General features: G+C 43.9%; 1 protein-coding gene across 2 annotated transcripts in view; it reads right to left on the bottom strand.

The window, feature by feature from the left end:
- The window catches only part of DLGAP3 (DLG associated protein 3), a 500,666-nt gene that overhangs the window by 176,530 nt on the left and 297,953 nt on the right, over window positions 1-26,183 (bottom strand). For both annotated transcript variants that reach the window (XM_088451181.1, XM_088451182.1), the window contains exon 3: window positions 18,094-19,137. In XM_088451181.1, the coding sequence (XP_088307307.1) occupies window positions 18,094-19,080 (987 nt within the window). In that variant the 5' untranslated portion in view covers window positions 19,081-19,137. The remainder of the gene's footprint in view (window positions 1-18,093; window positions 19,138-26,183) is intronic.

Here is a 26,183-nt window from a genome sequence, read left to right on the forward strand (position 1 = left end):
CATTGAGCATCGTTTAGAGCTTAAGCCTGGAGAAAATCCAAATTGCCTTTTTTTAAGGTGCATTTACAGTCCTTGGCTAGACAAGATATATCCATGTTAGGGAACCCAAGACTGTTTAAACATACACTTTTCCATTTTACAATAGAGATGATTTTCCCTGAGATGGGCGAGTAACATGGGTCCGATTGGTGAACATTCTGGCCCTCTTGAGCCAATAAAACAGCAAAGAAAAGACAGGAAAAATGCATTTATTTTTGACTGTAATAGCAATAAAATCTCTGAAAAAGTTCAATTGCTCAGGGAGGAGAATGAATAAGTCAGCAAGCATGTTACATAGTCCTAAGGTCTGAAAAATGGACGTTTTTCAGGTCAATATTTGCTGAACCTGGCAATGAATGCCATATAAAGACACTAGGTTCTGGAATACTAACTGTACAGGGGCCTCACTTTCTTAAGGCACTTGAGATGGTATGTGGGGCCCCAAGATCTGCCTGGTCTTCTAATCAAGTCTGGTGGTATGAAGTTGAAGCCATATAAAAGCCAGTATCAGAATGATAGCGATTAACAGAAATGCAGGCCCCTGGGTAAAGCAATGCACTGGGGCCCCTATTTAACAATCCACTGCTGGGGATGGGATGCTATCGGTGGAGGCTCTACCAGGAGGAGGGGGGGTGGGGGGTTGGCTATCGGCAGAAAACCAGAAGTAATTTACAGGAAAAATACAATGTTGGTCATGGATGCGTCTTTATGCGCACATTGACGTATTTGTGTGGGCATTAGCAAAAAGACGCAATGGTGGCTGTAAATTTGTTACAGCTGCTACTTCAGATCCATCCACCTCTAAATCATGTGCATTATTACTACACCTCCACCCCACCACCCAGATAGCAGTAATATATGCCCTATAATATTACTACACCCCCACCCACCACCTCCCCATATACTTACCTGAGCAGGAAGTCGGCTGCTTGCTCTTTCTACAGACTCCAGAGCTCCAGGGAAGGAGAGAGACAGAACACAGACAGGTTTGAGGAGAGGACGGGGTGGGGAGACTAGATAGGAGGAGAACACATACAGAGGGTAGAGGAGAAAAACAGGCGGGGCTTCGCAGAGGAGAAGGGGCAGAGTCTCGGCCGGGAGTAGAGCCATCCTCCCCGCAGCCCATTGGTGGCAGTGTGTGTGTGAATGACAGCGCTCAGCACAGCAGCAGTGCGGCCCACCCCTCTTTCCCTTAGGCAGCACAGCCAGTGTTAGACACTGAGCCTGCGCTGGCTTTCATGCTGCATTCGGAACATTGTGGTGGGTGGCCGGTTCCGCCCTTAGGGCTGTTACGCTCTGTGCGATGGCACCGGCTGCACCACCTTAGTTACGGCTCTGCTATCGACCACGGGCCCTTGGAATCCTGGGGCCCTTGGGCAACTGCCCATTTAGCCTATAGGTAGAGACGGCCCTGGAATTATGAGGTTTGGGGGTGTGGGGTACCAACAGACACTGATGTGGAAAACTGATGGGAAGCTTTAATGGAAGGAGTGTAACAAGGCAACCTAAAGTAACCTCTCTTTCACTTCTTAAACTTTGTAATTTCCCAGTTGTTGGGACTTTCAGCTAAAAAGTATCCCAGAGATCCGCACTAGAGGTACAGATTATTTATTATTATTAATTCTTGAGGGGATATCTTGGAACAACCCAATTGAATTTGTTCTGCTGGACACATAGCACAAGGCACCATTGTCATTCAGAAGTGGGAGCCTACCTAATTCCTGAACACTGGGCAGAATCTCTTTCCTGAATCAGCTCGTTAAGGTGGATATCCACTTTGTTGCACAGCAAGATCAAGTCTTCAAGGTAGGCAGGTAGTCCCCTAGAGACAAGCTTATTATTCATTAGAGATGAGCGGGTTCGGTTCCAGAGAACCGAACCCACCCGAATCTAGCATATCCGAGTCGGATCCAAGCAGGCTCGGAGATTCCCGCCTTACTCGGATCTCGAAACCGAGGCAAAACCATAGTCGGAAATCTCGCAGTTCGCAAGCTTTCGTCTCTATGATCAATATAGTAGATAAGGGACCACGCGACGGACGCCATTTCCACTCCGGCTGTGGAGACTGAACAGGGAGGGTGGGTAGTGTAGGGCTGGGAGAGGTGCTGGTGCTATCTGCTGTGTCATGGGCTGGTGCTGATCCATTCTGGTCATGGTGCTGTCACTGTCACTGTGCTGTCTGCTGATTCATTCCGGTCTCTGGTCACGGTGCTGTCACTGTCACTGTGCTGTCTGCTGATCCATCTGGGCTGTCTGCTGTGTCCTGGGCTCCAAAAAAAAAAAGTAGAAAATCAATCAAAGTGTCTTTTATATTTTTCTGTGTGTGTGTTAGGCTTAACCGCAGTAGCACACAAGATCCAGCCCAACTCCAGTCATGCTAAAAACAAAAAATATCAATAAATCAAAGTGTCTTTTATATTTTTCTGTGTGTGCTCGTGGGTGTTAGACTTAACCGCAGTAGCGCACAAGAGCCAGCCAGCAACGCACGTTGCAACCTTGTGCTGCCCGACTCCAGTCGTTCTCAAAAAAAAAACAATAAAAGTGTCTTATATTTTTTTCTTCGGTGTGTGCTCATGGGTGTTAGACTTAACCGCAGTAGCGTACAAGAGCCAGCCAGCAACGCAAGTTGCAACCTTGTGCTGCCCGACTACAGTCGTTCTCCAAAAAAAAAAAAAAAAAAGTGTCTTATATTTTGTTCTTCTGTGTATGCTTGTGGGTGTTAGGCTTAACCGCAGTAGCGCACAAGATCCAGCCAGCAACGCAAGTTGCAACCTTGTGCTGCCCGACTCCAGTCATGATCAATCGGTGCTCTGGGCCCAAGTTCTTCTGGAGCTGACAAAAAATAAAAATCATCATTTGTATTTTTTTCTAATATTTTTGTGTGTGCGAACGACTACACGTGTGTGAATTTTGTAACCGCACCTTGGCTACACTATTGGTGATTGTGACACTGCTTCAAGACCGCAGAAAATATGGAGGGCTGTCACATGACAGGAGAGCAAGGCCAAGAACTACATGTTGTAGCTGCCGCCAGCAGTGCAAGGCCGTCAACTTCCTCGACCTCTATGAAGGCCCATTCCCCAGGGCTTAAGCCACGCCATCGATATGGTAAAGCAAGTTTTACTGAACTTAAGAAAAATTTTTTTAAAAGATATTTGCCTTTAGATAAACAAAAATTGGCAATATGCCATTAAATCACGAAGTGGAAAGGAAAGGATAAGGCCTTGGCCTTTCTTTATGAAGACTGCTGATAGCCCTTCTGCTTGTAGTAGTAGTGGTGGTGATTAAAAATGTGAAAGTTGTTAAGAGAGCTCCGGGAAAACCAACTGTGTGCCCTGAGAAATCTAAATCACAAATCCCCGAGGAGAGTGCAAGTGTGTCCACAGTTGCCATGTGTGAGCCCAACCTAAATACTAGTGTACTGGAGGATCCTCCAAGTTCCAACATTTGTGTACCCTCTGTAAATGTGGGGAAGGGCAGTCAACATCTTGCACACGTAGTCATTGAGGATGCTTCTGTGGAATTGCACATGGAGGACGATATTTTGGTAGTTGAAGGCGCTAAGGATGAAGATATTGGTGATGAGGATGTTGATGCCGAGGATGTCCTTTGTGTAAGTAAGGCAACAGTTGTTGCCCATGGTTTGAAAAAGCCAAAGCCCATTGTTGTCATGCCGGGACATAAGACAAAAAAATCTACTACTCACGTGTGGAATTATTTCCATCCCGATCCGGACAACAGTTGTCAAGCCATATGTGCCCGTTGCCATGCAAGAGTGAGTAGAGGGAGGGACCTAAACCACCTAGGAACCTCCTCCTTGTTACATCACTTGGAGCGCATTCATCATATATCAAAGTGTATGTCGCCAAGTTCCAAAACTCAAAACGTAACAAGTCCAGTGTCATATACCTGCTCCCTCTCTGTGGGATCCAAGCGCCTTCGATCTCCAACACCAACACTTTCATCATCACCTACATCCTCATTCGTGATTGGAAGTAATTTAAAAAAACAATTGACTATTAAACAGTCCTTTGATAGAGGAAGTAAGTATAACAGCTGTCACCCAGTTTCACAGCGGATCACTGACGCCATGACAGCTGTGCTAGTATTAGATGGTGAAATAATAAAAAATGAGGATGATAGTGTGGAGGAAAAAGGAGGATGAGGGGGAAATTTGTGTCCTATCTGATGCTAATGTGGATGTTGATGATAAGGATGTGGTTTGCGTAAATCAGCCACCAGTGGCAGCAGTTCTTGCTAATGATAAAAAGAAAGCCAGAAAAGCAACGTCTTGGGTGACAACAGTTGTGAAGGCATCTGTTCCATTTGTAAAGCCAAAGTTAGCAGAGGAAGGGACATTAACCATCTAGACACCTCCTCCCTGTTACGTCATTTGCAGCAAGTTCATGCAATTTGTTTAACAAAATTATAATTTGTAAATTAATAACAAGCAGTCCAGTATCAGCTACCAGCAGTTTGGACCATAACATGCAATCTCCACCACCAACACTCTCATCATCAACCTCCTCCTTAATAATTGAAGATAGTCCTTCCAAAAAATGTTTTGTGGGGCCCAAACAAATCAAGGAGTTCAGCTACGAAAGTGTCAGTCCTAGTCGCTAAAGTGCTTGGTTTGTTAAACTGTGCATGTCCTTTTTAATATCCCACATAAGAGTGGGTGGGAGGGACAATTCCATCTTGCACCTCTTTTCTTTACATTTGGCACAATTTGGGGCATTGCCGACTGACATTATTATAGTTTATTAAACTGCCATCCTGTCTGCCACTGCTGTGTGGCAATGTTTCATAGATATGACAAAGTTGTGAGTACACACTAGTAATACAATTGAAATGAATGGAAAATTGCTATTACATAATTGATACCAACATCATGGTTCATCAGAATGAAAACTTTTTTTGGATGACTCTAAGTTGGTGGTGCACCCTAAAGGTTTGTGCTAAACACATATAAAAGTACTTTCTGCAAGAAGCAGAGGAAAAGGACAAATATGCCTTTGTAGGGGCACTCTTATGACAGATAATTGTTTATGTATGGATGATGATGGAATGATTAGTGTGAATAAAACTTAACGTTTAATATACACCTTTAAAAGGAAGTTCTCCCCAGAGAGTGATGTGTAGATATAACATAGAAATCTACTAAGGACAGAAAAGAACAATATAAACGTCCTTTGAAATGTAAATTAGTATTATTATTTATTATTCATAAAATTCAATGAGTAATCAGCTCCTGTTAAGGGAAATGAATATTCTAATTAACCCTAATTCAATCTACAGGGAGGCACATATGATTACTTCATACAGTACATATCTGGCGAACTATAGTAGTTTTTAATTAGATCTCTGTTGTGATCGACATATACATAAATGATAGTCGGTCAGAAACAATTGTATATTGTAAGAAACCACACTATGATAACTAATGCTGGGCATACACGGCAAGATAAAATGTCTGTCAGACCGACAGACATTTTATCTGGCCGGCTGCCAGCCGCAGATGTCCGCGGCATACACTGTGAGAGAAATCGACATCTGTGCTCCGCCCCCGTGGGAGGAGACATTTCCCTGTTCCTTCCGTAGGAAGGAACACAGGAAATGTCTATCTGTCGGCTACGCTGGGCATACACTGCCCGATGCGGCCGACAGTTACCGGGTAAATATCGCATCGGACGGGCATGCTGGACAATCCAGCATGCCCGACCGAGCAATATTTAACCCTCGGTCGCCCCCCCCACGCTACAATTATCGTGGCGATCCGCTGATATCGGGCAGCGTGTATGGCCAGCATAAGAAAGATGATCTATTAGGATAATCCAGCAGCTTTGAAATCTGTGTCCCCTGTAGATAAGTGAGGGATATATATTGTAATTAAATATCAGTACACATATATAGACATTGCTGATAGTGATAAAGTCTGTGTCCCCATATAACTAAGAGGATTGTGTTTGGGAGGACTTTTATCCCAAGTATGTTAACTCATATTGGTTTAGCAGATATGCTAGGTAAAGAATAGTACACCTTGAAGTAGTGATAAATGCATATATTAAATTGCCATATAATATCAGCAGTTTTCACTGTGAGAAACAAAGTGATATCCCAAAACAGAAAATATGTATGAAAAAGAGAAAGAAACAGAAGAAAAAGAAAAAAATCCAAACAATAATGGTAAGTGCACAATGACAGTGTTACATGTACTGAATAATGACACTGGGGGTCATTCAGACCCACTCGCAAGCGGCAGTACGCTCGCAAGTGGGTCGATGTTCCCCACTGCGCATGTGCACGACGGAGGGAGCTCCGTCGTGCGCATGCGCGAGACCCGGACTGCGACAGCCAAGCTGTCGCTCCGGGTCTCGCACCAAAGGGGGCGTGCTGTCGATGGTGACTGACAGCACGCCCCCTTTGGTGGGCATGCCGGGGGCGTGCCTGCCAGACGGAGGCGTTCCCATGGGAACGCCTACCGTCTGAAGCCGGCCCCACTGACATCACTAGTGATGTCAGTGGGAGTGATTTTGGCTCTGATAGAGCCAAAATCACTCCAGGGCTTGTGGCTGGGAAACCCTACCGCAGGGTTTCCGTCGCAAGGCCGATGTTCGCAATGGTCAAGACCATCGCGACCATCTTTTTGGACGCTCGTATATGCTGTGGGTGGTCAATCACAGCTATACAAGCGTCCAGGAGGACGCTCCATTTTAATGGAGGAGGGCCCTGATTCAGAGCGAGCGCTCTGGTCAGAGCGTCCGGCTCTGAATCAGGCCCACTGTCTTCAGTGCAATAAAGAAAAATAATAAGTATGAAGTAATCATATGTGCCTCCCTGTAGATTGAATTAGGGTTAATTAGAATATTCATTACACTTAACAGGAGCTGATTACTCATTGAATTTTATCAATAATAAATAATAATACTAATTTACACTTCAAAGGACGTTTATATTGTTCTTTTCTGTCCTTCTGTTATATCTATACATCACTCTCTGGGGAGAACTTTAAAGGTGTATATTAAACGTTAAATTTTATTCACACTAATCATTCCATCGTCATCCATATGTAAACAATTATCTGTCATAAGAGTGCCCCTACAAAGGCATATTTGTCCTTTTCCTCTGCTTCTTGCAGAAAGTACTTTTATAAATGTTTCATAGATGTCTGATATTTTTTTAAACTGCCGTGCGTTTGTGCCGCTGCTCTGTTGCTTACTTTAGCCAGCCAGCTCACTGCGGCCTTTGGCCTATATTGGTGAAAAATAGTGAAATCAATATTGTGAGCTGTGAGGTGGTTAAAAATGCCTAAAGATCCCTGAAAATCATTGTTATTAAGGTTAATAATACTGTAGGAACAAAAACAGGCCCAAATTATGTGGTTTTAGCTGTTTTTATGATTTTTTAAGAAAAAATCCAGATCCAAAACCAAAACACGAAAACAAAACACGGAGGAAAATAATCCAAAACCAGATTCAGATCCAAAACCAGGGGAGATCCAGATCCAAAACCAAAACACGGGGTCGGCGCACATCTCTATTATTAATCCTTTTGTTAAGCCTAGAAACACAAATGGTAATTCAGGCAGAGGCCAGGGACCCAGGTACAGGTTCAAGGTCAAGGTCACAAGCAAGCAGAAGTCTGGCATGCAAGAAATTAGTCACAAAAACTGGATAGCTGTAAAACCTAATGCAAGTGTCCTAAGTCGAGCTCAGGGAGGACAGAAACCTTCCGTGGAGCAGAAGGGCACCTGTCAAACTGTAATGCAGGTGTCCTAAAGCGAGCTCAGGAAGGACAGAAACCTCCCGTCGAGCAGAAGGGAGGTTCTGTCCTCCCTTCTGCTCCACGGGAGGTTTCTGTCCTCCCTGAGCTCGCCTTCAAATGGTTCCAGTAGCTTGCATAAAATGGAAGTATTCTCCACTATGCTGTACATTTACCCTCCTCTCCCTATGTCATGACTTGTGTGTAGGTTTGGATGGCTTGTTGCTGTTCCCCCATTCGCTGAAGCATATAAGGAGTGGAATACCACCTGGTCACTACCTCTTGCTTCAGTTGGTGGCATGGAAAACTGAACTGTTTTTGCAGCCACTGCAATCTTCTACATGCGGTTGCTGAATACCGAAAATGTCCAGAAATTTTTCAGCCCACAGACAGCATCTCCTGCATGCCCCCTTCATTTTTTTAAAAAAAGTGTACCACCAAGTTTGTGTGGGAAAAACATGGGACGTGTTCAAATTCACCCAGTTGTAATGCTCTCACAATGTTACATGCATTATCGGAAATGACAAATCCTGAGAAGAGTCCTAGCAGGGTAAGCCATTTTGCTATGACTCTGAGTTTTTGAATGAGCTGGCACTGTGTGTTAAATGTTGCTGCTGCTGCTGCTGAAGGCGATACACCAACCCAGTGGGCTGTTATAGTCATGTAATCTTTCGTTTGACCAGTACCGCTTGTCCACATATCTGTGGTTAAGTGGATAGTGGGTGTAATGACATTTTCTAGGCCAAGATATAGTTTTCTTTTAGCGTCCCAGTACAGGCAAGGAATTGCTTGTAAAATGGAATTTGGGAGCAGGGACACAGGATCTAAATTGACTGTCTAAAACTACATGTATTGATGGCAGATATTGGATGCAGATCTAATGCTTGCATAGGCTGCTTGCATCAGTGATCCGCTGTGTAACTGGATGGCTGCTTTCATACTTGCTTCCTCTTGCAAAGGATTGTTTTACGGTCTTCTTGGTCCCCTTCTGGGATAAAGATTCACCCCAGCAGCAGCAGCAGCCCTAGAACTCAAGGATTCTTGTAGAGAATCCTGGATAGGGGAGGAGCCAGTTAAACTACCTCAGGGGTGTATCTAGGGATCCGAGCACCCCTGGCAAGGTAATGGACTGGCGCCCCCCATAATTTCAGGAAGTGCCCCCAGTAGTAGCCCCCCTATGCAGTGCCCCCAGTAGTAGTCCCCTCTATGCAGTGCCCCCAGTAGTAGCCCCCCCTATGCATTGCCCCCAGTAGTAGTCCCCTCTATGCAGTACCCCCAGTAGTAGTCCCCTCTATGCAGTGCCCCCAGTAGTAGTCCCCTCTATGCAGTACCCCCAGTAGTAGTCCCCTCTATGCAGTACCCCCAGTAGTAGTCCCCTCTATGCAGTGCCCCCAGTAGTAGCCCCCCCTATGCATTGCCCCCAGTAGTAGTCCCCTCTATGCAGTACCCCCAGTAGTAGTCCCCTCTATGCAGTGCCCGTAGTAGTCCACCCTATGCAGTGCCCCCAGTACTAGTTCCCCTTATGCATTGCCCCCATTAGTAGTCCCCCCTATGCATTGCCCTGAGTGCATAGGGGGGACTACTAATGGGAGCAATGCATAGGGTGGACACTAGAGTAGTAGTCCACCCTAATACTGGGGGCACTGCATAGGGTGGACACTAGAGTAGTAGTCCACCCTATGCAGTGCCCCCAGTATTAGTCCCCCCTATACATTGTCCCCAGTAGTAGTAGTCCCTATACAGTGCCCCAGTGGCGGCCCCCCACACCCATAACATGCCCCCAGTAATGGCCCCCCCTATACAGTATATATATATATATATTTATATATATATATATATATATATATATATATATATATATATATATATATATAGTATATAGTAGCTACACTCCCCACCCTGTGCTATGCCAGAAAAAAAAAAACACAGCTGGCGGCTGTGTGGGGCAGAACGCTCTCACTGCGGTCTGCTCTACACTTGTGGGGCCCGGGGGACTAGCGGGGCTAGTTCAAGCCCCTGGGGCGAGGAGCCTCCTGGATATATGCTTTCCTCATCCGCAAGTAACGGATGTTGGCTAGACCTGACCAAAGGAGCAGAGTCTAACTTACTGGGAGGTGTTCAGCAGTTACCCCTCCAAGCAGGATTTGGGCTTGTGCTGCACCCAGCAAGCCGGTCGCGGTCCTTTGGTCAGGTACCCGGCACAAGTGGGAAATGGAAGAACTCTATGACAGCGAAAGCACAGGAGAATGATACTGGAAGTTTTGCACTTGGTTGATGTACTGGGTACACACCCTGTTGATCCAGACGCAGGGCTGACACAGGAGAATGGCACTAGGAGATTGTACTTGGATGATGTATTAATTACATACAGCGTGGCTTCAGACGCAGAACTGGCACAGGAGAATAGCAGTAGGAGTTTGTACTTGGATGACATACTAAGGGCCTGATTTAGAGGCGCACACTATTTGCGTGCGCTCGCTCTGAATCAGGGCGTCCCTATTTTTTTTTTGACCGGCCTCCAGGCCGCTTGCACAGCTGTGGGTGACCATCCACAGCGTGTGCGTGCGGCCTGGCGATAGTCACGATTATCGCGACCATCGAGCTTGCGAGGAGACCCTGTGGTCGGGTCTCAGGTCTCGCTAGCCCGAGTGGACTTCCTGCTCTTATAGAACAAGAAGTCCACTACTGACATCACTAGTAATGTCAGTAGGGCCACCCACAAACGGCAGGCGTTCCTTCGAGAACGCCTCCATTTGTGTAGCCACCCCCCTCCCCGCCTACAAAGCGGGGCGAGTTGTCGATCAACATCGACGGCCGCCCCGTCTTCTCACTCGCTCCGGGGATCGCGCACGCATGGTAATGGTCCACCATCGACCCGTGGTGCGCTCGCGAGCGGATCTGAATCAGGCCCTAAGTACACACACTGTGGTTCCAGACTCAGAACTGGCACAGGATGATGACACTTCAGAGATAGTACTCGGATGACGTACTGAGTACACACACACCGTGGGTAACACTAGAAGAGTATCACTGGAAGAAAGGAGCTTGAAACCAGGAACTCTGCAACAGCAGTATACACTGGAAGTAACAACGTTGTACAGGCAACTTCCTGTTGTCTGGAGCCCGGCTAAATACCCTAAGGTAGCAGTCCACTGGAGGATAGCATCAGCTGACAGAAACCAATGCTACCGTTGGGTAAAGGGAAATCAGGTGATGTAGACTGTCATGGCTGTGCCCATGACTGTAACCGCAGGAACGAAATCATGGAGTGAGCACATGGATGTCCTAGAAGACCCCAGGTATAATCCTCAGTGCGTCACTCGCTGCCGCACCTGGCGTCTGACCGCTTGAGAGGTCAGGGGAAGCTGGCACTGAGGTGAGTAACGGCCAATCCTAAGCCACAACCTGACAATGAGCTGGGATCTAGCTGAGACCTGGGTACTAGCTGGACTGCTTTTTATTATTTTAGCAGATGTTTCAGCATTTTCCAAAAACTTTGCATGAACTCACTGCAAATGATGTAACAGGTAGGAGGTTCCTAGATGGTTAATGTCCCTACTTCTACTTTGGCTTCACAAACAGTGCAGATTCCACACAAAAGAGGTGACTTTTTTTGGTCTTTTGCCTAGGCATGAAAAAGGCCTTCTTTTTATCACGGGCAAGAACTGCTGCCACTGGTGGCTGACTTATTTTGACACAAACATCATCCTCATCATCAACATCCTCTTTAGCATCAGATACACTAATATTCCCCTCACCCAATTGCACTTCCACAATAGTATCCTTAATCTCTATGTCACCATCTTGACACACACTCACATTTGCAGAGGGTGCAGGAATGGTGGAAGGAGGCTGCTCTACAATTCAGTATCAGAAATGTCAGACTCACACATAGCACTGGTGGACACCCTTAGACTCTCCTCGGGGATTTGTGACATTTCTGAACACACAGTTTGTTCTTCTGCCTTAGTGGTTTCTTTCTGCCCTGATTTGCCTGTTTTACTTTTGACACCTCTTCTTGACTCTGAGTGAGAAGGTGTTGCATCATAATATGAGGGACAGAAGAAGATGTCTGACTGAAAGTTCTAGAACTACAACTTGCAAATAAAGGCCAAGGCCTGAGACTTTCCTTGCCACTGCAACTCACAGCACTGGCAGTAAACATTCCTTTTATTATTAAAGGTGTTGTTTTTTTCCTTTAACATTATGAAATATTGTTTTGATTTCAAATGCCCTATCTTAAACCCTCTATGCCCTTGGTACCAGCTTTAGTAGATGTTGAAATACTAGTATCCTCATGACTGGCAGCAGCTGTATCACTAGTACTTGGTTGCTGATCCTGCTCTTCTATCTACTGATAGTGATCCATATCGACTCACAGCGCTTCTAGTAACAGTGGCACTGCAACTACTGCTTTTTAAACATAGTGCCACTACCTGGCCCTGAGCACAAACAAGTTTTAAAAATAAAAGTTAATTTTTTTTTTACAAATGACAGCTTCACACTCTATGACTCACTGTGCTGATATTACCGGTGGCACGGCACCTACTGAACATTATTTTTTAACACAGTGCCACTGCCTGGCCGTGAACATACACAAGTTTTAGAAAAAAAAAAGATCTTTTTTTTAACAAATGATAGCTTTACACTGAGACTCACAGCTATTAACGATGGCACAGCACTTAGTAAATTTTATTTTTTAAGACAGTGCCACTGCCTGGCCTGAACACACACAAGTTTTATAAAAAAAAAAGTTGTTTTATTTAAACAAATTACAACTTCACACTGCAACTCACAGTGCTTATATTATTAATGCAGTGGCACTGCACCTACTGATAGTTATTGTTTAACACAGTGCCACTACCTGGCTACTACCTGGCCCTGAACACACATAAGTTTTAGAAAATAAAAGTTTTTTCTTTCTTTTAACAAATAAAAACTTTACACTACGACTCACAGCGCTGATATTAACAATGGCACAGCACCTTCTAAATGTTAGTTTTAAGACAAAGCCACTGCCTGGCACTAAACACACACAAGTTTTAGGGAAAAAAAAAGACAACTTCACACTGCGACTCACAGCGCTCATATTATTAATGCGGTGGCACGGCACCTACTTAACATTATTTTTTAACACAGTGCCACTGCCTGGCCCTGAACACACACAAGTTTTAGAACAAAAAAAAAAAAGTTTGAACAAATGACAGAAGATCACACAATACACTTCTCCTCAATGGCCATTTTTAATTGAAACATACAGTGCCCCTTTAAAAAGAACACAATGCTTCCTAATAGTGTTTTTAAATGACAAAGTGCCCCAGCTTTTAGTGGCACTGTGCAGTCTAAACTGATCCGTCGGATCTCCTGTGTGAAATGGTGCCTGTGCACGAGGGAGGGACTTTTATATGCAATCCAAAACATGCAAAATCCAACGCCTGGAAGATGAAGTTTTGCCTCGTTTTTGGATCCTAGCCCGAGGGCAATAACCAAGTCCGGCTCGAATCGCCTCAGAGAGCTCAAATTTAGCTGGGTTTGATCTCTAGAATATACACATAGCCAGCATGGTTATATATCAGGTGCAGCAAAAGCACTATTGTTATAGGGGTGAGAAATTGGCAAATTGACAATATGTTAGTATTAGTAATGTTCAGGGCCATCTCTTCCATTGGGCTATTTGGGCAGTTGCCGAAGGGCCCTAAGCTTCAAGGGGCCCACCAGCCCCCCTGCAGCCGTGGCCAGCTGGTAATTTTTTATTTTTTTTTAAGCATTGTGTTCCGATTGCCCAGCCCCCATTGTGACAAGCGACCACCAATGCGGTTGACCAGTACGTTACACTGTCCTGTCCACTACATCCGCCAGCGCCAGTCAGACAGAGTCTCTCTGAGAGACGACTGCTGACTGGTTGCCTTGATGCGCGAGCCTCAGCAGCTCCGCCCAGGCCAGCTGTTGCTGGCTCTTTCAAGTGTGCTACTCAGCCGCTGGTACCGCTTGCCGCGTAGTAACTCTGTCTGGTGCTGGACTGGTCACTGGAGGATCCGTCAGGTCCGTCGTCGTCCCGGTCTCAGCCTCGGAGTCCTCAAGAGTCAGGTGGGTCAGGACTCCTCAGCCAGGCGAGCCACTACATCCCGACCCGGCAGGTAAGAGTCAGGCTGTTTTCCTCGACAGGGTCTCTGGACTGGGCATTGCGCCCTTCATTAGGGTTTGGATTTGGGAATGGATGTTACATTCTCCACTCCCACTAAAACTAAAAAAAAAAGTGCAATAAATACCAATAAATACCACCAGGCTATAATAGATGGCACCAATACGGGCAGCAGGCTCTCTTGTGTACTATATGGTGGCTGTGTCATATCATTGTTCTGGGCAGCATATACACTGTAGATAGTTGGTAATGCGCATAATTATTGTGTCATACTGAATATTATATATATCTCCTTTTATTATATATTTTATTGACCAGTTAAATTTTTTTCCCGTGAATGGGTGGGTAGGGGCCCCAGTGCATTGCTTTGCCCAGGGCCCACACTGCTGTTAATACAGCCCTGGTAATGTTAGGGACCCATCTGATGGGGTGCACCTCAAGGTTGCTATCATTCTGGCTGCCCCTTCCGTGAGGGAGCAGCTAGATCGGCATAGCAGGGGGCGTGGCTGGAGAGCTTACATAGCATTTGTGGGCGGAGCGGGTGGCGTGGTCACGCACTTGCGGAATTTTTGCCTCGCTACGCAATGCCAAGATTACCAGCATTGTGAAGCAGGAAACGGGGCCAAAATGACCGCCTCCCCCACTGTTGGGGTTTCTCCTACAACTGTGGGGGAGTGCCGGATCTCAAATATACATACACTATGTTATTTGCAGAGTTTATTATATCTATTGTTTAGATTGTGCACCAGCATATTCTATTTACTTCATAACACTACAAGTCTCAGCATGGTAGCACCACTTATTATGTTTAAAATGATGTTGTGCAGTTTTAGCCCCTCCTCTGTTTTTTTGTGCAGCAAGAAGCCTTCAAACAGTGTACATAAAGAAGTGTCCAAGATCTGTTCACTCAGATTTATGATGCACAAATTGCTTTATACATTATTAATTTACTCATTAGTGGTGTTTAGTTATGTGACAGCAACAAGTCTTTTAATTTATTACCTTTAAAACATTTAAGAACTATTTTGTTATACAAATGACTGCATAAAATTACAGTAAGTAAAATTAAATAACAAACTTTTATTCCCTTTGAGATCAATGGTGAAATGACAATTAAAACGTGTTGAAATCATGCAGAAATTAGTATGTTACAATCATTATTTTAATATTAAGCAGCAGACAGAAAATCATTACACAGAAGCACGTAGTGTCTGAAATACTTATATCTTTATGCACATATAGAAACATATAGGAAACTGCATATGCAGCGAATCACTGTTAAAGCATATATATATATATATATATATATATATATATATATATATATATATATATAATACTTAGTTACTTACAGGTACTCATGCTGTACTGACCATGCACATGCACCCATCAGCACTCATGTTGCATTTTGGAAATCTACTTTGTACTCACGACCAAGCACAAGCAGGCAGCAATGAGATTTACATACGACAACATTCACACAAGGCAACATTCACAATATCATCAGCGTAAGGTCAATCTTTGCACACAACGTCAGGGTCCTCAGTCTTTCATCGGTTAATGGTTTATATTGCTGTGATTTCCCTTGCTGCATTCGCAAATAGTGATTGGAAATATATTTAAAGGGCTCAGCAATAACTCTCTGTGTGCTGCATTCCACTTTCCTCTGTAGCATACTTTATATTTATATTTGCATATACATTGATTGCATTATAGCTGAATAAAGATTAATATGCTCATTGCTTAGCATTAAACACAGAAACACTGCTTCACAGCATGCATATCAATAACTTTATGGATCTCTTCAGAGTAGAGAATGTGACATGTAAGGTCAGAAACCAAACTGCAAATAATATATTATTCATCGTAAATCTGAATACATTGAGAGTTAGGTCTTCAAAGGCTAAGTAATCCAGAGCTCCTTTTCTTTATATCAGAGTTGTACAGCATGACAATAAATGCTTTGTGAGGACACTGGGCCTGATTCAGACCCAGACGCTAAGCCGCGATCGCTCGCTATGGGCGATTGTTGTCCGTTTGCGCTTGGGTATGTGTCGCAATACGCGTGCGGAAGCCAGTCACTGCGATCGGGAATCGTGAACTCGTAATACACAGACTGAGAGCTAACTTGAGTGACAGATAGTGCCGTTTGTGGGTGGTGTCAGGAGAAGGTCTATGAATACGGGGGTGTGGATGTGTGAACGCAGGCGTGCCTGTGTGTTCTAACGGCGTTTCATGGGCATGCATAATTAGCATGGAAGCGTCATTGTACACGTCACCTGGTTGTATTTCAGCCTGCAGTGATTGCAATACTTGTGGCAGGGTACGGTCTACCTCAAGGGCTGCGTGCAGCTCTGATGGTTCTCGATGGTACTGAATAATCATAGACGTGTGCTAAGAAAGACAAGTGGACGTCTTTACACCGGCGTACTTTCGCTCTGCCGTCGCTCTCTAAGACTTTGGGGGGTTCCTTACGCCTGGCCGTGTGGTCACGGAATTTGCATACCTGCCCCTGACAGCTGAGAAAGTGCGCTGCTTTGTGTCCGGGTCTGAATCGCCCCCACTGTCCTAGGGATGGACCCTGGATGCTTGCCATCAAATGAAGGCTGGGCTTCCACCATCGAAACTTTTGATGTGATGGTAACTAACCATTGCATCAATATAATTTGATGGAAAAAACATTGTTATAATTCAAGCGTGTGCAAAAAAAACATGTTTGCACATGCGCAATAAAAATCCGTAGCCGTTCTCAATGTTAAACAGCTGTATTTAGCTGTATTTTCACATTGAACGGCCATCACTTCCACACCATTTAATGGCGGCTGTCATCAGAAAACCACCATTGAATGGTGAAAACACTATCATCAGAAGAAAACATTGATTTTACACCATCAAAATTGCAGAGTTTTGGTCATTTCTGATGCTGGAGTTAAAGAGGAAATTGTTTTTTCTGCGGCAAAACCAGACTGAAATTGTTAAATACAAATCGCTGCTTTAAATCCCGCAGCAAAAATCTGTGAATATCTGCGATTTTCACAAAGAGCAGTTCATTACATTTCTCCAATTACTGTAAGTAATTTACTAACCATAACTAACGTACTAACCATAACAATTGCATAAATGCAGATCATGTCAAATGCACATATCTGTTTGCCTTGCCTATACAACATACTGTCGGTGCACTGTGCACATGCTCTTAATGCTTTTGGTAAGTGTCTCTGCGAATAAGTCTATATATACTGTATCTTAATGAAATCATGATAGTACGATTATTACATTACTGTCTTCATTTCATGTGTTATGTTTTTAATTTTAACATTTTTTACTACATTAGTAAATTATCCTCTAAAAAAATGTGCTTTCCTATAAATATACACCAACCCTATGTGTATCACTTCCAGTATGTAAATACTAAGTCATAGGAGGACAGTAGCTTGTTGACTAATCTCCAATCTGGGAATGCTGGATTTCAACCCTCTGGAGCCTTAAACCATGTGCAAACAGGCTCAACACAGTAAATATAGGCGTATGACATTACAAAAGAAAATTTGCACAAGTTTGGGCCTGATTCAGCTTGGATCGCAATTTCAAACATCAACGCAGCCGAGCGATTTTTAATATGTGCGCATGCGTGTATGCATAACAGTGCATGCATGCGATCGCACTGTGATCTCATTGTAATAGCACCTGCAAGCCAGCGTCACGCAGAAATGATTGACATGTAGCAAGCGTTTGGGGGAGGTGACGGTGGGGTGGTTTTAAAAACGCAGGTGTATCTTACCATTTGGACGTGGTTTTATGGACGTCCATAATTTAGGCGGTGCGATCACCTCCGCAGCACAAGAAATCTCTGCAATTGCAGAAACTCGCAGAATTAGAGACAGGTCAGACTAGCCACAAGTGATCAATGGTGGCCGATGTTCCCGATGTGTAAGCTGGTCTGCCACGTGTGCTCGCAGAAGAGAGGGCAGCAATGGGCGTCTCTATGCACGTATAAGGTTGTGGCTGCATCTGCATATATTAGCAGATGCGTTCTGTCAGGATTCGCAGATGCAATTGCAATTGCGATCCAAGCTGAATCAGGCCCTTTGTTAATAACCTTCTGAGCGGAGTGAAAACATATTTATTGTTAATGTAGTCTTGGTGCCTACCTGTAAGTAATGGTATCCTCGCTCCTTTCCCTTGGCCTCTTGAAGCATCAGCATCTTGTCCTGGTGGTGGCTGCCTGAGCTTGGATAGGCCTCTCGTGCCTGACTGACAGTCATTGTGTGCCACGTGCTTCTTTTAAGTGTCTGCCCATCCAGAGACATAGACATTCCAGCACAAGCCAGGCATTTGCCGTCCCCACCTCCACCCTTTAGACTCTTCAAGGTTAAGTCTCTGAAGGCACTTTCAGGAGTGTCCACTCCAAAGGGAGCTCCGTGCTCCATGGCATGACGTGCCGACACCAGAAAACTGCTGTCGCTGTCAAGGTTGTCATCAGAGCTCCACCACCCTGCAATCTTTGATCGGTGCTTAGGTTCTGACTTGCGGTCTTTACTTTTACTCCTCTTAATATGTCGAGGCTGGGAGTGCTGGTAGCCTTCTCCCCCACGTCCCTCATATCTGGTGCCATTGTATTCCCTCTTAGAGGGTGTCTCCAGGGAGTGGGATTTGGCAAACAGCTTTTGTACTGAGTGCACGAGGTGGCGAATGCGACTTGGGCTCTCGCTGCGCTGTTCTGTGGTGCTGGTTCGTTGGTACTGCAAGGTGTGGAAACCATCATGGTGCAGGGGCAACTGTTTCTCAAACTGGTCCAACAGAGTTGGAGGCAGGCGATTTATCTTGCTGGAGGTGTGAGCAATGGCCATACATTCATCACAGTCAAACTGCTGGGGGTTGTGGTGCATTCTGGGGTAGGTGCCACCACTGGAGGACCGGGGCTCTGGCATGCTCAAAGAACCACCAGGGCAATCTGGTATCACGCCGGCACTCCTAGAAGGGCAATAGTGCAGATCAAAGGAACAAGACTCAGAGGCGCTGCGGGGATAGGACTTGCGGAAGTCTGGACGAGGGAAATCCAATGTTCTCTCTCGGGTTTCGGGGATACAATGACATGGAGGCTGTAATTGGCTGCCTTCCCCATGGTAACCTTTCATCCTGTTAATACTGAACAAGCGGCATCTTTCTTGCCCCACCCAGTTCCCTGGGATTACCTAAAATAATAGGAAGACAGAAAATTAGTATTGACATGTCCAGATAATTATAAAGCTAAATAGGGGAAATACATTCTAGAGTCTTAAATATTTGTAACTAGATATCAGATTTACAGAACTGTAATAATTCCCAATCTACAAGTAAACCTAATGCAGTCAGTTCAGTGAAAGGATTTTTTATTTTATCCTCTTGTAAACACAGTCCCACTCATACATAAGCAAAATGATTTCTCATACATCAGAAATGAATTGTAACGATTCCTTGAACTCAATGCTTAATAAACACGAAAATCCTCACTAAGGTTTACTCACAATTTCTAAAAAGATTAAAGGCACTCCAACCCTCTATTTCTTTATTTTTGTTGCCCTTTTGTATTAAGAGAAAGATGCATAAAATATTCTTAGTACAGGGATTTACCTAGTATCAATGATGATGCTAGTGAGTCCGCTATTAGAGCTAACCATGGGATTGTTTTACCGGCGACTGTTTAACCGCTGGTTCAAACCCCAACAGGGAGAGCCCGGCAGGACAGAATGCCGACAGCGCAGGTAAGTCAGTCTAACCCTCCCCTCTCCCCCCCCTAACCCTAACCCGCCTTTAGGGGTGCCTAACCCTAATCTCGCCCGTTAGTGCCTAACCCTAACCTTCCCCCGTTAGTGCCTAAACCTAACCCTCCTCCCCACTCCCTAAACCTAACCCTCCCGGGGGGTGCCTAACCCTAACCTCCCCCCCTAGTGCCTAACCCTACCCCGCCATCCCCTAGTCTAACTCTAACCTTCTCAGGGGGGCCCTAAACCTAAACCTCCTCCCCTCGGCTAAGTAGAACGGGCGCCCATACTTACCTCGGTCGGGCCCGCGTCGTTCTACTTTCCGGTGTCGGGATTATGAGAGGTGTCGGTATCTTGACGCCTGTCATAACTCCTTAGCCGGCGTTCCTGCATCGGGATTGGAGGGTTTGCGACGATAGCATTATAGCTAGCTCTGAAATGTAACATACAAAACAAACAGATCAAAAGTGATACAATATTCTTCCATTACCTCAGTAAGCATTATCATGGGGTTGCCGGGAGAGCCCAGCGCTTTCAGTTTGGGTCTGATGGTCTTTGGGAAGTGAAGAGGCCACCCTCATAGAGACCACAGCTCTCTGTTCCCACTATATCATGATTAATTTTGGGGGGGGGTTGTTAATTTAGTTTTCTTACATCTCTCTTATGTGGAAAATGAAACCAGGCTTCCAGTCCGCTATACATGTTTGAACCAGCAAATCTAGTTCACACAAAGTGCAAAGGCTTCTGTTTTCAGGGCCTGATTCAGCTTTGGAAATAGAGTAAGATATATCAAGTAACTGTGGACCTGGACAAACCATGTTGCAATACAAGGGCTGCAAATACGTCATTTTGTTTTTCCATGTACGTTACATACTGACTGCTTTTGCATGTAGCCCACAAATGCTGGAAAGCGTTTTTTTTACACTGCAATTTTGATGTCAGTTTGGACGCATCCCTCCAAAATCTAAATCTCTCTGCACATTTTAAAACTGCCCCACCTGCAGTGCAGCATGGTCTTACCAAGATGTACAGTTACTTGCTATGGGGCCTAAACATGATGTTAATTATCGGGGTCCCGATAATTAACACTGTAACTCGCCGCGGCCACCGGAGCAATTCATCATTGCTCCGGCGCGGTGGCAGGTGATGCGAAATCAGTTGCCCGCACGAGCGGCTTCACTGCTTCTTTTCGCAGCAGTGAATCTTTTCAATGCTCCCATCGGAGCAGTGACGGCGAAGCGCATGCGTGACCTACGGGTCACGCATGCGCACAAGAGCCCCGACGTCCGGTGGAAGGAGCCAGACAGGGGCGGAGGGATCCGAAAGGATCCCTTCTCGCAACTCGGACCCTCTTCCCATAGGGAAGAGCAGGTAGTGATCCACAAGTGGGGGTATTCGCCAGCTGAAGATGGCGAATGCTCCCGCAGTGAAACTCCGAAAATATTATATTTTCGGAGCTTGATGAATTCTGTCGCCATACTAGTGTATGGGAAGAGCGGGTCTTTCCGCAAAAAGAAGGTAAGTAGGAGATATCTGTGATATCTCCTGCTTTACCTGCTTAATGAATGGCCCGATAACTTAATTTTCACAATTGCAGGTGAAAATGTGTTTTTTCACCTGCTTTTATGAAAATTAAGTGATGATAAATAGGCCCCTATATCTTACTCTATTCCCAAAGCTGAATCAGGCCCTCGGTCAGCTGTCCTGGCAAAATGTTCTTAGTAAATTGCAACAATAAATGATTATTATAGAGGTTTTTGTTTGCGACACATAGTAGTAAATAGACCTGAAAGTACCAAATCTGAATCTATTGAACCTAGCATATATCAAGCTGTAATCTTCCCTTGACATGAGACCCTCAACTATGCCTTAGGCCAAAATAAAACTGAGATTGAGAGTTAAAAGCAACAGACTAGGCTTCTCATTTTGCATCCCCAGATTTCAATGGATGAAACTGCCTTATACTGTAATTTATAGCAATGGAAACATATACATTTATTTGCTAGTCTGAGAAAATGTTATTCATTTGTTATACAGTTGATTTTAAAAAGGGAATTTAGATTCACTAATGTCATCCTGTATTTCAACTAATGTTTTAAAGCAGTCTTAATTGCCATAACCTGACAGTACACAATAACGTAATATTTCCTAATAATGCATCTTAGAAACTATTACTTAATATCACCTAAAATTAACCATTGACAAATCCTGTTATAAAAGTGTGGACAGACAATCAGGGATTTAATAAACTTGGTTTATTGCCAAATTAATCTTGTATTACATGTTGAAGTATAATGATGGGTTAGAACAGATATGAAAGCAGTACTGATGTGCAAACCTGCAATTTCCAGATTAAAGATATGGATGACAGGATTAGGTATGGTCGGGAAAAGCTCATTCATGTGCCTTTGCTACAACACCTCTTCAATTACCTTGTATTTTGTACTGTAATTGTATAGTGAAAATATTAATTACATGATAGTCAAAAATCTTTAGATGACAATGCATGCTTGGCAATGCACCATGACATAATCTTTGTTCAACAGGTTGAATACAAAAGTTGGATAGACGCGTATTATTGACTTACATCTTCTTATACTTAGATGGAAGCATTTGCATTTAGTTATAAATGTGAAGACACTATTCAATGTGCATCTCAAAATGAATGGAAAAAGGTATCTTTGAGGTCTCCTAATTTAATTTAGATTGGGCTATTCATTTATTGGTGGGGTGAGGGTGTGGGCTCTTTATTTATTTGTAGAGTGGTGATGGGACTATTAATATAATGCTGGGGTGAGAATGGGATCTTTTTATTGCTGGAGTGATGGTAAGGGCTATTTAAAAGACTTAAGAGATGGGGTCACGGGACTATTATCTAATGCTGGTTAGCTTGCCATGGCTATTAAGGCCTATTTACTAAATAGAAATGCTATTACATTAATGTTAGGGTTGGTTGGGGTGGATAGGGATAGTTGTTGAATATGAATGCTGCTAATTTAATCTAATGTCTGTCTGGAGGGAAATAGGCCTGTTTGTTAAAAGTGAATGTTGGGGCTTGTTTGGGGTAAACAGGACTTTTTAGTAAACGTGAATGTTACCTATTTCTTGGGGATGTAGTTTATATCCCAACTGTCGGCGCTCAGAATGCTGGTGCCGGACTCCAGACACCAATCAGGATCCTGGCGCCAGCTCCTAGATCGCTGGCATCCCTATGGTAAGCACTGGGATTAGGGGGAGGGTTTGGGGTTAGGGTTAGGCACTAGGGTTAGGGTCAGGCTGGGGGGGTTACTGTTTGGTTGCGGGGAGGCGGGAGGGTTAGGTTTAGGCTGCGGGGGGGATAGGTTTAGGCTGCGGGGAGAGAGAGTTAGGTGTAGGGTAATGGATAGTATACCAGCTTTTGTTGTGATTGTAACCCAGTCGGGATGCTGGCATCAGGATTCTGAGTGCCGGGATCCAGAGCGCAAGCATCCCGTACTCAACTCATTTAATGCAAGGGTTGGTTGGGGTAGCATTCTATTTTCATTTTGAGGCTGGATGGGGGTTATAGATCAGTATTGAACAGAAAAGCTATTTATGTAATGTTGGTACATGTTGCAGGAAGGAGGCCTAGAGTGTTCACTAATTGTTTGGCTTCCCGGGAGGTGAATAGTACATATCGGTTTTCTAAATGAAGGTTCCAATATGCCAGAATCTGGCCAAGCAACAAATGAGCATAAGACACCACCAACAGCAGACAGCCAAATCTGCAAGAACCTAGGAAAAAAGAAGCCCAGTCTGTCAACTCTTCTGATATTGGGGGACTGTCAGGAGCTTGACCCAGTTCATGCTGCACATCCCTCAATATCACTCTAGATTAGCCTATGCACTTTCTCACAAAAATGACTAAAGTGGTTGCAGCACTTGGAAACTGCTATCAAATATTCTTATGTTGTTGTACCAAGATCATCCAATTACATCACCTCATTACTGTAGTCAAAACATATTTTAAACACTTGCCAAATGCTGGTGTTTTTGAAATATGAAACCCTATGATAGCACTGTTACACACTCGTAGTTAGCAAACATTAGACCCATGTCATGCAGGCTCGTGTGTGCTGATCTTGACAAAGTTACAGACCAAGATTAGAGGTTGCAGTATCTTGGAACTGGGTCTGTGACACAAGGATTTTTAAGATGCATTGACTGTGGGTAACAGTAACACACCTCTGGCCTAATGTAAACAGACGGTAATGGTAAGCAGAGAGTTGAGGGAACTAAAAGGGAACCATTTGGGAAAGCAAAGTGCCTCTTTGACTAAATAATATTTGTCGATGTCCTGTAAATAAATACAGGCTGGGGACAAACTGCAGAGTAACAATCCATAATTAGGTCTGTCTCACAGGTGCCTTCTATCACAATCCAAAAAATGGAGGAGGGGTAGTGTTCTCTCTCCCAGGGCAATCAATGTCTAGTTACAGCTCTGGCAGGTAATTCCTACTTGTTTTCCACTAAACGTAGCAATAAAGTGAAAAACCATATCACAGTGTAGCAATAAAAATGTAAAGAAATATATTTTTGAATTGTACTGGTCTCCGAAATTTTAAAACATCCAAATTTTACATACAGATGTCAGTTACCTTGTGTTTTACAAATGTGAATGGGATTCCACTAATGTGCCCTTTGTCTTAAGCCTACTAAAGTCACTTAAATAATAATAGATATTATATTGCCCATGAACTAAAAAAATAAATAACTGGAAATAAAAAAAATACATAAGCAATAATTACCCATGAACTTGAAAAGAGCATGCAGGTAGACACATGGTACTTTCATTGTGTATGAAACAAATACAGCGGTGTGTGACTTCCTATAGAAGCACAGCGCTGCCACAGACCACTGGTGTCAGCGGCAGGTCCGGGCCAACACACTGATCACGCAGACACTTGCCCCCCCTTCAAGCATGAAGACATCCCGGGCAACAACCAGCACGAATCGTAAAGAATATTTTCCATTTTTTTCATTTGGGACTACCAATCATTGGACAAAGACTTTCAGAGGTCACGGGATGCCGTGATCCATTCACTTGTTAGGACATTGACTCTACCATTATTACTTCACCTGACACACAGTCAGCACCTATTCGTATTAGCAACACATTTCAATACCAACAGTGTTGCCAATAATTTTAATAAGCTATAAGTATCTAATTGATGTATATCATATGGTATGTGATATTTGCACAATTATTTATCCATTTCAAGAATTTCAATAGTAAAGTTAATGCTTTAATTATTGGATTTTGTATGTATATTCATTAATAGAATACACTGGTTTAAGCTTACTAACGCTAGGCTTTTTGAACATACCACTACTCTGTTATAGAGTAAGGAATACCATACTTTTAGGCACAATATTTGACACTGGTGTAGTGCTTGACATACTTCTTTTTATCTACTTTCATTGTGTAATCAGTCCACAGGCCACATTCCATTCCATCCCATTTTACCATGATCCCATAATCTTTTCCATCACAATTATGAGCTTTTATAAGCCCAAAATAAACACCAAGAGTATGCCCATTGTGATTTATGTCTAAAAACACAATGAATTTCTGTATAAATAAAGTTAGACTGCATACCTAATAATTTTATCTTTGTCCTTGGTACAATGCATGTGAGCCGCTATGGAGACATTCACCGTGCCATATCACCTGATGGCATGTCTTGTGCCTCTAAAGTGATTAATGGTCCCCAGCTCCCTCACCTCCCCAAAAAATGCTCCTGCATAGCTGTCAATACCATTGGCACGCAGCAACTGCTCATTGACAGGGAGTGGGACACACCTCCCAACAGTCTCGTCCATCACTAGGAATGGAACGTTGTTGCTTACCATATCACCAAACGGCATGCTTTGCACTTCTGAAGCACCAGCGTGCCCCAACTTCTTTCACTTCCCCAAAAACAACCCTGCACTGCAAAGGTCCTAACTGCTGGGACAAGGCCCTACAATTGGAATTTTACCATCTAAACAGGCAAGGTGGGAGTTATGTGGCTGTTGTCATGAGTGTGCTATTTGCAACAGCAGTTAACCTTGTGCATGTATTGATTCATTCCTTAAAATAAATTCCTTAAAAATCAAATTTAACTTATTGTCTACATCTGCTGTTTGTACCAAGCAAACCTGCATCATTATGTACATAAAGTAAATACAATTTAGCTATGCACCATGTGGATTTCATATGTGACTGAATTTACAAGGATTAATGTTGCAACCTAAATTTATCTGTGATCTTTACACAACAAAATGTGTGTTTGTGCAGCCTTATATTAGTGATTTATATACATAGACATGCACCACAAAGCACCATAATTTTTCATTTCTCCCACAATGCACATTAAAGCCAATGTACAGTAACTATCTGGGAGACACTTCTGCAAACTAGAAGTAGATCTAGGTTTGTGGAGAGAGAGGGGTCATGACGAAATCCATAAATATGACATATTGCATTGTATTAAAAA

This window comes from Taudactylus pleione, unplaced genomic scaffold (assembly GCF_031769625.1).
Source record: "Taudactylus pleione unplaced genomic scaffold, aTauple2 ptg000539l, whole genome shotgun sequence".
NCBI lineage: Eukaryota > Metazoa > Chordata > Amphibia > Anura > Myobatrachidae > Taudactylus > Taudactylus pleione.